Source organism: Trachinotus anak, unplaced genomic scaffold, assembly GCF_046630095.1.
Source record: "Trachinotus anak isolate AG129_WGS33_773 ecotype Australia unplaced genomic scaffold, CSIRO_AGI_Tana_v1 ptg000028l, whole genome shotgun sequence".
In the NCBI taxonomy this organism is placed as follows: Eukaryota; Metazoa; Chordata; class Actinopteri; order Carangiformes; family Carangidae; genus Trachinotus; species Trachinotus anak.
In genome coordinates, this window is record NW_027273879.1 from 17,719,605 (window position 1) to 17,732,940 (window position 13,336).

Consider the following 13,336-nt stretch of genomic DNA (forward strand, 5'->3'; position numbering starts at 1 on the left):
GCCCTTTTAGCCTCAATCAGCGTTTATTTCAGGAATCAACTGCGCTGCACTGGAGCTGCATCACAAACCGTGTTTTTGCATGAATATTGTGCTACACGATGCTGCAGACTCCTGCCTCTCACGCCTTGGCTAGCTAATTATAGCCAACAATGTAATGCAGTGCTAGGCTATTGATTATGAAGTGATTGGACATTAACATCCGTGGGATTCCCTGATTTCAGCAGTGCCTCGCCCCCCTGATGGAGCATGGATCGTTTGCGTAAAGCACCCTTCCTCTACCGGAGCGCTTCAGTGCTGAAACAAGCCGCTGTCAGCTGTGCTTGACATTAATGGCGGATTGTATCCAAGACGGGAAAGTTGCCTTAACAGGCCGCTGCCCGAGAAATTCCGCATTATCTGTACAGGAGCCACCGTCCACTAACGACCACTGAATGCCCTTTCATCATCATCATCATCATCATCATCATCATCATCATCATCATGCCCTTTTCTGGTGTTGCGCCAGTCTGTGTAATCCTGCATCGTTAGGACGCGACTGTCCAGGGTCTGATCTGGTGCTTTACAATCATTTGCTGGTGCAGGCCTGAACATGGAGGCGCAGCTCGTCTCTCCTCAGGAGGGTCAACTGGGTGCAAGTGTTGGTGGTCGTGATAATGTCAGACAGGCCTGCACAGTTAAAGAGCACTTCATGTGAAGGCGCGTATCTAACACAGGCCTATAACTAAAGCTTTCCCTCATTCCATCAGATGCACATTTTCCTAAATTTTTTTTGGGAGTGTGCCCTGCCCTGCTGCAGGATTTGCTTCATTTCATATCTGTTGTTCATCCTATTGATTCGGTTTCACATTTCACCAACTCAAATCCACAGGCCTCTCTATAGAAACGTCTCATTCCCTGTCAGTAAGAATACTGGATATTTACATTTCTTACATCTCATCTCTCAGGCTCACTGGTGTTTCATTTTTGTCATGGGCTATGCTGCAAATTTTTAGGCCCCCACCCCCACACTGATATACATCCACCTCCTTCGTCACACTCACACTTTTTCTGCTATGATATGATGTGATATGATGGAGGGTGGAAAGGTTTGTGCTTTGGCTGGGAATCAGACGTCTGCATGGAGCAGGAGCTGATTCTGAACCAGTATTGATTACAAACCCCCAAAAATGCAAATTCACTTTAAGCCAAAAGTAAAAAAAAAAAAAAAAAAAATATTGTTATGATTGGCTCTATCTGAAGGATAAGACTGTATGTAAATATATATGTATATATAATATATATATATATAATATATATATAGATAGGTAGATAGATAATGATATCTGTGTTTCACTGTCATAAAAAAAATGTTTTGCATGTCTCAACTAAAAACTTAGTCTATTTGTTTAGTTAGTTTTTAAATAGTTTGCATTGAATCATTGATTTTTTTTAACAATGAAAATGTATAAAACACGATATTCTCATAGTGTCATAATAAGAATTATTAGCCAGTTAGAGCAGATCTTTTAACAGATGACTGGGGGATAGTGTTTGGCTTAATGCCATATTGTACCTGTGATGAGAATTAGAATTAGAAGGGGCACAAACCTGCTTTTTATTCCCTGCATCACTGGTTATTGTTCTTATGATATGATTTTTCTGTGATAATTTTTGCAACGTGTTTGTTCTACGGCCACAAAGACAGATATTTGATAGAGATGATACCATCTGCACACCTACAGCGTTACACAATACAGCTTCACATGCCAAATATCCGTGCATGTCCTGCTTTATTTAATTATTTATAGGCCTTGTAACTGGCAATTACATAACCCAGTTTGTAAAACTAAAGGCGGGCACATGCAGGCTCTCATTGCTGAGTGGATCGTCCTTTCTAGAACAACGTAAACACTCTGTGAATGTGTCCCAGTAGGTAAAGGCAGGGACGCAGCAGGCAACACCTGTGCTCTGTTTGGCTGAGGTGAAGCTGGGATGGGATTGGTGGAGGTGGTGGGGGCAGAGAGGGGAGGGCGACACCATCATGGGTCCTCTCTGCAGCAGTGGATGTAGCAGCCAGGATGAAGGAGGGGGGATGGGCAGCAAGCAGATCTTCACCCTCCCCTTTCATGACTGTATATGAGCATCAGTCCCAGAGAGCAACAGAAGGAAAATAAGGCTGGATGAGGAGAGGCTCTCATCAGTCACCAACAACCTGAGCTGGAGGAGATTTATTTCTAAATGATGCTGCTGCTCAGACTGATGAAACTGAGGCAGCGCTGCAATTACACTCCTGTGATTACAAAGAAATAATATTATGTAGTTGATATTCTGGAGGTGAACATTTATTACTGGATGATGCATCCAGGGCTGTTGTACTGGATATCATGAAATTCTGCAGGTGACTTATTTTATGTCTGCCCAAGGAATTAAGACCCAACCTTCATTCATTCGTTCATTTAGAGGTGGGTTATATGGATAAAATCATGGTATTTGTAAATTTAATTCAGAAAGTGTTTATAGATAAAATAACCAGATGGGATTGTCTGTTTTTGGCTAATCAACTGAAATAAATCACTTACAAATCAAAATACCTCATTGTATTTCTGCAAAACTCCTGTAAATCCAATAAGACCATAAAGTATTGTGGGATTTCTGTGACCATAGACAAATTAATATCATCTTCATTATAAACTGTATTGGCTGGTTGCCCAACCCCACTTTCATTCATTCATTGTCTTTAGCTGCTGATGCCGTCTGGGATCATGGGGTTCATGCACATGCAGTGCTGTTGAATCAACACTCAGCATTCAACAAGCATATTAATCACCATCCTATAGCTACGTATCAGTAATGTGTTGGTGTCTTTTCACACTAAAGTTGACAGGTATGAGTAATGTGATTGTCCGCAGATAAAATACATCAATTAAGCTAACTATAGTGGTACCAATACATCCTCTGCTACAATCTGCACACAGTGATGTAACTACAGTAAGTCTGATGTTTAAATGAATCATAATTGACCCATTTTCATCCAGGTGACAAAGAAGTCATGTGGTTAAGTAGCTTTTAATTCTGGCTACACTGTGTACACTGGCTAAGATTACTGAAATCAGCCTGTCATACACCGGAAATGTAAAAAACATATCACACTCACAATAATAATAACAATAAGAGTGGCTTGCATTGTTGTTCTCATGAGTCAAGGAAAAGGCAGATGCTAATGGAGTATGTCAAACTGTTCCTTCTGTTAGTATGGAGCATGTGTTGTATATTAAGTATCAGGATACAAGATACTGTGAGTATTGTTGCACATTTCTTGCAGTCTCATCTCTTGTTTTAAGACTTTAAGAGCAATTTGAAAATGCAAACTTGACATTTTGGCATTTGCGTTCTTGAAGGAGTTGGAAGAAATTTCAAGCACTGTAATGTTTCTGCATTAAAGGAACTGGTTGTAAGTTTTGCTGTTGCTACATAGCAAATGTTAGCACTAACAGCTGTTTACTTAACAGTCTAGAAGAAACGTTTTGAGTTCAGTATCAGACTTCAGTCCTCGTTTTGCTTCCATTGCTATCACATCTTTTCTTCTACTGAAGTTAGCATGCTAACCAGCTAGCTCCAGTCTGGCTGGATCATTTTGTCACTGTCTGACAGCAGCGTCCAGTCTGCTATGGAGAAGGGGGTAATATAACCTCTTGTATTGCAAATATAACAATGACTGAAGCTCTTGGCAAGACTGGTAAGTAAACAGCTGTTAATGCTAATGTTGGCTATGTAGAAATACCAAAACTTACAAGCAAGAGTCAGGATGTAGTTAGCTTAGCTTAGCATAGAAGACTGGGAGCAGGGGGCAACAGCCAGCTTGACTCTGTCTGAAGTTCAGTTTCTGGGTAAACAGCAGCTGGGCACAGTGACTGTGCAGCCTCCCAAAGTCTTGTCTTTGAAACAGTGAGGTTGCCAGATTTGGTTTTATCTTTCCTGTACAAAGAACTAAATCAAAACCTGTGATGTGCTACAGCCAGAGACACTGCACAGAAGCACTGAGCAGATACATAAACTGGCTAGCTCCAACATGTAAAGCCAAAACTTGACATTTTTGCATTTATCTTAATGTTTGGATTGAACGAATGAGACAAGAGAGAGACTAGAGTGTTAATTAGCAACCTTTAGAGGTGCTGGTCGGTACATTTTTAACTGTTGTACAGAGGCTAGCTGTTTCAGCCATTTTTTCATTTTATCCAGTTTCATTTTATTCATCCCAACTAATAAACAGGTTTCCCAAAACGTTGGACCATTCCTCTAAGCCTGTGATGAGTAAATTCACTCTTATGTGGAAATTTCTGGAAGCCTGCTGGTGTGTATTTACTCCCCCTGTGTGGGGCTTTGTGAAGAGAAGGAAGGCGGAAGGTGAAACGGAAAAGGACACATGCATTCACATCGCTGCGCACACACACATACACATACACGCATGCATACACATACAAAGCACTGCTGACCTTGGAAGCATCACTGAACCACAGCGTCACACACTCGTCTGGGTTCAGTGTCTGACGCAGTGCCTGCAGCCCCTGGGCCTACACAGAACACACACACGCAGACACACACACACACACAACAAATGCACAGGCCCGCTGCATGCACCCACACTCAAATAAATCCATGCCGAAATGTCATGTCATAGTGTTTACAGAGCATGAAGAACTGGCTGAAATAGAGCTCTCTAAAGCAGGGTTACAGTGGCTCATAATCTTAATGAATTCCCTTCCTCTTTCACTGAGGAAGAGTGCTGTGTCAGAGCTGGCAGACGTCCTCTTCCTCCCACTCTCCTCAGCAGCATGTGACTGCTCTCTCCATCCTCCTCTAACATGCATACACACACATACAGTGCAGGCAAATTTAACACAGTGTTACAGAAATATCTACTTATAGGAGATCGGTACTGTACGAGAGCCAAGCAGCGTCGTCCAAAATGCTCTCGTCCTCAAGCGACACAAACAAAAAGAGGGGAAGCAGATTAAAGAGGAAGAGAAAGGGAGAGGATAGCGTGACATGATGGTGATGTGTCAAGTTGTGATGCAAACTGTAAGAAGCAAAATACTATTGATATTGATTGTGTGCATTACCAGCACAGCTGAGCTGGATGAGACTGCAGAGCACTCAGACTGTCAGACACAGCTCCAGCCAGGTCGCTGCAGCCTGCGGTATCACAGTGCATCACTTCCTCTCTCTTACATACTGTCTGCCATTTTCAGCACCGTAAGCTTTGCAGAGTGCTTAAAAAACAGGACACAGTAAACACGCCTTGAATTTATGAATGAATTAATTGCATTAATTAGCTGATTTTAATGAAATGATTAACCACTGACCCTTCTGACAAGCATTTAGTCTTTAAAGACAGTGAAACGGCATCTGTAGTTTGCGTAATGTGAGGTATTTCAGATTAAAATGGGATATTTGGGGTATAATTACAAGAGGGATTTGATTAAATTGTTCAGGGATTTTATTTGATTGCTCATAATTTGTGTGCTGAAGTGAATGAGGAGTCTCTGTAGGGCTGTTGGCCTCTGCCACCACACACTTCCTCACCTGTGGTGTTAGATCAGGAGTCAACGAACAAGGGAGAAATGAATAAAATAGAGCACAACCACATGTCTCCGGAGATTTAAACTGTTTTTTCTGACATGTCAACACAAACTATTGCTCCACTAGATACTGCGACCCACAGGCATGGATGCTCAAAGTGAAGTGATTTGATGGAAGGAGAAGCTAGATGCTCCAGATTAGATTTAACTGATACATTAATGAATATGTCTGAGTGAACGATGAGTCAAGAAAAATATTCCAACATTCGAGAGAAAAGAAAGAGATGGATTTTGTCATATAAGAAAAATAATAATATATTTGAGGGATTCAAAATTAAAAATCACTACAGTATATATTACTAATGTAAGTACAGCTTTTTTTTTTAAGGGGTTCCCTGCTCATACTACATCTCATTGCCACTTATTGTGTTCTTAATTTCCTCTGTGGGAAAACAAGCTTGGAGTTTAGAATTTAGCTATATCATATCTACTGAAACTCGTTGATGTTTCTCCATGTTTTGCAAAATGATCGTTGATTGGTCAACTGCTGTCAGTGACCTAATTAGGATAAGCAAACATGGAGAGAGAGCGTTCATCTGTGCAGTGTTTTAAAGAAGTCATTTCCTAACCTCAGATAAACTCCTTCCTGTCGCGTGAACAAAGGTGGCTGACAACTCCATGTGTGTTGCAAATGTACTGCCGGCAACTTGGCCTGAACATCTAGTTTCCTTTCTCTGTGTAACACAGGAGATCTTTATGCCTTTATTTATATCTCATAGGGAATAATCTGGAGTCTTTAGAGGTGTATTAATATGTTTATCCTTGCTGTGTTGTTACGCTGATGTTGATTGATGCTACCACACCACTGCTAGACCCGCACCCTGTTTGTTCAGCTCTCAGGCTCTATCGAGGTACGTCTATTTAGACTCCATGAGACAGAGTTAACATGCTGCCAACACAGTCACCAGAGATCAGTCCACTGCCATTAATATGCAGAAATCTGTGGCAGGAGGATTTCTCCGTCATCTCTGTTCCTGTACATCCTCCCCAATCACCTATTGGTGCAGGTCATGGGAAAGGCTCCTCAGCTTACATGACCTCTGACCTCTGATATATGTGGGAGTCCAGAGTAGCTACAAACTCATGATCTTCTTCTACTTTTCTTAAACTCACTTATGCTGGTTATGGCTGGTTTGGCTGTTACATAACAACATGCCAGTCTGACCAGGCTCTGAATAGCAGACAAGCTATTGGTTTCAAGATCAGTACTCTGATGTAGTCTTTTATTCTTTCTCTTCTTGAATCTATTGATTTTAATTTTCTACTCTGGGTATGTCAAACTGCAGGAAAGCTTAGTAACCATTGTGATGCCTCAGGCAATTATGTCAACTGTTACTGGTGAAATTAACCTCACCATGAGTTAAACTGACTACACACATTTCAACCATTTAAACAGGAAATGCATCTAACCATTATTTTAATTATCAGTTAATCTGTTGATTATTTACATCAATGTTAAACATAAAGACAGATGTCCATGCCTCAAAACAATGTTGTAAACTGATTATATTTTTGGATGAATGATCCAAAAACCTGAATGTCATTATTTTTCAATGATATAAAACAGAAACAAACATAAATTTTACTTTAATTTTCAATGAAGCTGCTAATTGAGCAATTGACTCATTATTTCATCTCCAATTTAATCACAATGATATCATCATAGAGTCTCCATATCGAAACAATGGTCTATTATAAAGACATGGCTTCATGTGTCCTTTTTCTGTTATTCACTGTGGCTGATTTGAATTTGAGACCCTCTAAGTGAAGCTTCAAGTGTTTTTCTGTCTCTCAGCCGAGCCACCGTGAAGGCTGTCCTTGTATTTTAACGCGAGCCCTGCTGAAATGTCTGCCTGTCTCTTTAAGATCATCAGTGTCAGCGTCTCTCGGGAGTCATTCTACGGTGAAGCGTAGATCTGGAGAAAAAAAATGGGTCATGTACTCATAGGTGAAAGTCCCTGAAGGGGGAGGACCACGAGTCAAAGGGAGAAACTGCCAGCTCTTCACTGCTGCATGTCAAGACTGGGAGGAGTGTACACTGACCTAATCAGCAATATCATGTACAGTAACACTTCACACCGTCTCATATTGTGGCTAAATCATGTCATGTGGGTCAAAATCTGCTGAGTGTGGTCAATTTGTTTCTGTCAAAAAGAAAAAAATCTATATATAAATTTAAAAAAGCTAAGGTTAAAATGAGAATTTTCAAATTTATTTGACCCCTTTAGATCTTTTTAAAGGTTTGACAACAAAATCCTGCTATGCCTTTGGCCTGTCTGCGTTTTCTCCTGCTCCTGCTCTGTCAGGAGGATGTGTATCCTGTTAAACTGGATGTTAGAGAGCATAGGAGGCGTCTGAGGAGTGTGTGTGTGTTTGTGTGTGTGTGTGTGTGTGTGTGTGTGTGTGTGTGTGTGTGTGTGTGTGTGTGTGTGTGTGTGTTTGTGCCACTCTGCCTGTTCGGTTGACACAGCTGTTGCAGTGTGTTTGTTCAGGACCCTTCCCTTCTGTCTGACTGGTGTGTTTCTGTATTGTTGTGCCTCTATCTGGACGTCAGTAAGTGCTGTCTCCTGATGTGGTTTTGATCTCCAGTTACAAATGTGTGGCAGTAACTTCTATTTTATCATCATTTAAATGACTTAGTGAAGCTAACACAGAAGATGAAAGAGAGGGTTCAGAGAATAGCTTTGGAAATATGGATCAATTTAGTCTTAGCTCATTTCTGAAGCCATTGAAATAAATAGTGTGGCTGAAAGGTTCACACAGTTCCTGAGGTTGTGCACCATTGAGGCTGTTTACATTAAACTACATACTTAAAACACATGATTAAAAACAAGATAAAGTATGTTGTGATCTAGAAATCTAATCTCAGTTAAGCACACCACACAGTCAGCTAAATTAGAAAGGGGCTGTAAATTGTGCAGAACGATATAAAAATTGCACCTTAAAGCTGCATGCAGCCGACATGCAGCAACATTAGCATCCATTTGGTCATGCGTCTGTCCACCAGATGAATTCAACACCAATTTAGCTCTGTGTGCGGCCTCCACCAACTTCTGGGGAAAATAACTGTCCCTTTAGCTGTTGAATGTCACACTATGTTGGCAGACACAGTTAGCGACTAGCTAGTTAACTAGCTTAATGACAAGCTAACTGTACATCTGATTTTTTGTTGTAGGGCAGGTATCACACAGTGGGTTTATCTCATTTTTTTTTTTTTTTTTTTTGCCGCCTGCTGCTGTTGTTGCTACTGGTGCTGCTGGGAACAAAGGTGATGAGAGTGGAGTTTCTGGGCCAGAAAACCAAAAAATGAGCTAAAAGATGCTAAAATGCTCTGTAGTGCTGAGGGGAGCTGCAGAGTTGGGTGGTAGTTCTCTGTGAGTCTCTAATGACAAGCAACATCTTTTGATCACATTGTTTACATAAAAACAATATAAAATGCAGCTTTAGCATTCGACACACTGGTAGAGCACGCTCTTTTTTCATACATATACTCGCAGACTGAACATGTATCAATAAACACTGAATAGAGTTTGTCTGTCAGCTGTATGCCTTCATTTACCAGCATGGACTGGAAAAGTTGTGTCGTCAGTTCACCTTCAGAGGAGGTGTTTAAACAGGAAGTGGTCGTGAAAGTGCAATCAAAGTTATGGTGTCATTATTAATCAGCATATATGGGTAAGAGACTTCTGGGCGTAAAGGATTATGTCATTAAATCAATTAAACAACGACCTTTTTTATATTCAAGCTGATACTAATATACTTGTGTAGTGAGTGGAGCTTTTCATTCTTTTAGCTCTTTATCAGAAAAACGCTGCAGCACAGAATGAGAGGAAACACATCAGCTCCAGCAGAGGAAAAGGGAACACGTGTGACGGATATCCCCACCGCTGCTTTGTGTGTCAGAGTGTCTCATCCTGTGGCCTGGAGGCGCCACTGGATAAAAAACAAGTCGATTTTTTAGGAATAAATGTGAACCAGACTGTTACTTTGAGCGTTTAGCACAGATGTGTCAAAAAGCTCCATTCCCAAAGTATTTGGTCCTCAATTAAAAGTCCATTGTTTTTGTTCCTTTGGTTTTGTATTTGCTGCTGTTTTGCTGAGGCAGCAGCTAAGGGAGCAGGACACAGAAAATGTTGGAAATAGACTGAAGCCGAGTCAGGGAATCTCTGTCATCTAGTGAGAATAATACTCCTGGACCATATGTCCCACAGGAGGTCAGATACAGTTCCTCCGACTCACAGGAGGTGAGGTCTGTCTGTCTGTCTGTCCTTATTTTTTGTCATGCCTCCTAATCATCTGTCTATGCTTCCTTTTGTCCATCCTATCTATCTATCCTATTTCTTGCCTTCAGCTCCTCCCTCTCGCTGTGAAAAGAGCCAATCAGCAGCTAGCGTCTTCAACATCTTCATCACCTGAAAGATTTGTCCACTGTTTTCTTTTAGGAGGCTGAAAGCAAAGATGAAATAAACACATCGCTGATCTTTATTCGACGTGTGTTCTGTGATCTTTAATCTTTTTCTGTGCGAGTCCTTTTTAATCTGTGGTAATCCATCAGTATCTCTGTAGCCTCAGGTTTTAGCCACCAGCCGAAGGGCTTAGCGGGTTATATTCACAGTGATCCAGCATGATGTTAAACAGTAATTCACCCTAAATGGATTTATCCTAATACGGCTGGCAGACTGTTGGTGCGGTGATCAGGCCAATATCGGTACTGTGGTATAAACATGCCTGTCATGATGTGACCTCACAGTGGATGAGATTATTTTCCATGTGTGGATCTTTGAGATCAAAGCAGAGTCACTTCCCAGCTGTTTTTATTCGCTCCTCATCAAGAGGATTTATTCCACTGGCCACTGACCTTGTTGCAGGCCATATTTGACTTTGTCATGTTATTTTCCTCCAGTGTAGGAATTGCATTATGGGATTTTAACATCAACACCAGTAGGGCACGATAATGTTGTTTTTTTTCCACTGTTTTTATTTATGCATTTATATTATAATGTAGAACTAATGCAACCCAGACATCTCCTCTGCTCCATAACACTGCTATAAAAAACATCTCATAGTACTTTATACTTATTTTAAGTAATGTTTTAAAGGATACCTTCTCAGCAGCATTGGCAGAAATTAATTTGTTTTACTTTTCATGTTTACAAGAAAACATTAACACATGCTGCTGTGATTGTCAGTGTTTTTTGAAGGATGTTTGATTGTATTTTATTTTTTCTGATCTTCCCAAATACAGTTATTTTAGTTATTTTCTTAGAATGACGGTATTTCATGCTCAAAACATGGTTAGCATTATCATTGTATGCAGTTAGGACATTGTAATTATAATATTTTGGGGGGCATTTTTGCCTTTATTAGACAGTAGAGAGTGACAGGAAAGCGGCAGAGAGAGGGGGAATGACATGCAGGAAAGAGTCGGGCCGGTCGGGAATCAAACCGGTGACTCAGCTGCTAAGAGCATCAGCTCATGTGGTATGCACCCTAACCACTCGGCTATCAGGTCGCCCTGTAATCATAATTCAATTTCAATTCCAATAGTAAAAAAATATTGACAGAAATATCTTGCAGAAAGAAAAATGAAAGTGTCTGTTTGGATACAATAAATCACATGAAGTCAGCTGTCAGTGTGGTAGAGCAGGATACTCAAATAAATGGACACTCAAATACATATATGAAGCTGCACATACAGACTCACATGTGCACAAAACCATCCAGTCAAACTGGACGTTTTCAGGCCTGTGGGTGTTGTTACACACAGTATATTCCCTTGATTTCATCTGTTTATTTCTGTATGTCCATATTTATTTGAATGAATATGAAGGAGTTGAAACCTTCAGCTCTGAATCTGGGATATTAGCTTACTGTGAGGAAATAGCACCTCTCCATGTGTGTATCTCTTCATGAGTATTCCCTGTTTACAAAATGCATGAAAAGATCTACGCCCCTCAGATCATCATGCATCCCTCAGATTCCTGATGGTGTTTGTTTTTATTTTCTTTTTCAGAGATTATGAACGATGTAATCAAGAAGGTGAAGAAGAAGGGAGAATGGAAGGTAAAGTTCACATTTACAGGAAAAGGCCTGGGAATAATACATTCTGGGTCTAATAGAGAGGTGGACAGCAGAGACATCAACCAAAGACTACATCATGATATTTCAGTGACTAATAAATTGATCAGTGAAGTGTTGTAGTGTTTAGATCAAATCAAAACCCTGTAGCTTCTTCTTTTTTTTCCCCAGTTTGTTTAGTTAATGACAGGTTGGGTAGAGTGTGTTTGATCCATTTTAACATACATATATATTCAATACTGTACATTCTAGGAAAGAAACCCTTCTTTTCCATTTACTTCTCACATGACTGGTCTGTTACTGAATTATCTTCCCTGTCCAGAGTCTGAATAAGCACCAACACAACATTATCAACTTTTCTGCAAAGTAGCTCCACATTGCTCTAATCTGTGTCTTGTGTGTTGAGATTAGAGCTGAAACACATAGTTGATTATTGGCTAATTAAACAACAGAGAATTACTTTGCAACAATGATAAGTGATCATTGTAATATAATATTACAATATTAATATTTATAAATAAGTTATTTTTTAGGTCGAAAATGCAGGAATTGTTCAATAGATAAATAATATCTGTAAATAATTTTATAAGTAGATTTGATCATGTATTTATTATATTTTTTTCTCTTCCTTATATGTGGAATATAATAGGGCAGAGTACACGCATTTCACTGTCTGACTGAAAGACACTCCCATGGGAGAATAACTGTCCCATGCCTGGGCACACAAGATGGATGAGCAAACATCAGGATGATCAATAAGTTGTGATGCTGATCAAGAGCAGCGTGTGGGATAGTCTTTTTACAAGACTTAAGAAGTTCTTACCCAGCAACTTTCTGAATGAACATGCCAGCTGCCATTTTTCCCTCCTCCATGATTGTTTCAGCAGGAAATTGAGCTGATTTTGACCGACGCTTATATTAAATTCATCCTGTGTGCCTTCATTCATTGGAAAATTGCAGTATGCACTCCTGGATATGTGCCAAAAAATCACCAAGCTTACCGGTAGTTAAAGATGTATTTCTTAAAGACATTTAAAGACAACTGAAAAAAATTGAAGATAAACAAGCAAACAGAAAAAAAGACGTGAACATATACAGATGAAAGGTTCATGTAAACTGACAGAGGATGTGTGAAGTATACACGTTCAAATTTTGTGAGGCAGGTGGAAACAGAAGTTAGCTCAGTTTTCATCACAGTGATGCGCATCAGACAAACCAGAGTTAAAGCCTTGGTGTAGAGGAGGTGACTGTATGAACCTGAAATGAATCATGAAAGAAGCAAGGACAGAGAACTTCAATCAGTTTGTTTCAGACATAAAAATAAATCTAACTATTCATGAGCAGACTAAAACATTTACTTTGGCATTTCCCACATAAGTTAAATCAAAATTCCTCATAACGTGTGTACGGAAGAGATTTATTTGAATGAGACAGTTTTATTGTCAGCCACATGTAATGGAAGTAATAAAGTGTGTTTGTGTAGTCACTCTCGTCTCCCCTGTTGCCAGGCGCTGATCGTGGACCAGCTGAGCATGAGGATGTTGTCGTCCTGCTGCAAGATGACAGACATCATGACAGAGGGCATCACCAGTAAGACACGATGGTCACATCTACCGTTTCCTTTTGTCTGCTTGTGTCCG

At 40.2% G+C, this 13,336-nt stretch overlaps 1 protein-coding gene across 2 annotated transcripts in view; it reads left to right on the top strand.

Annotated features, from left to right (window-relative positions):
* stxbp1a (syntaxin binding protein 1a) overlaps window positions 1-13,336 on the top strand; it is a 33,983-nt gene that overhangs the window by 501 nt on the left and 20,146 nt on the right. For both annotated transcript variants that reach the window (XM_071465731.1, XM_071465732.1), the window contains exons 2-3: window positions 11,632-11,681; window positions 13,205-13,286. In XM_071465731.1, the coding sequence (XP_071321832.1) occupies window positions 11,632-11,681; window positions 13,205-13,286 (132 nt within the window). The remainder of the gene's footprint in view (window positions 1-11,631; window positions 11,682-13,204; window positions 13,287-13,336) is intronic.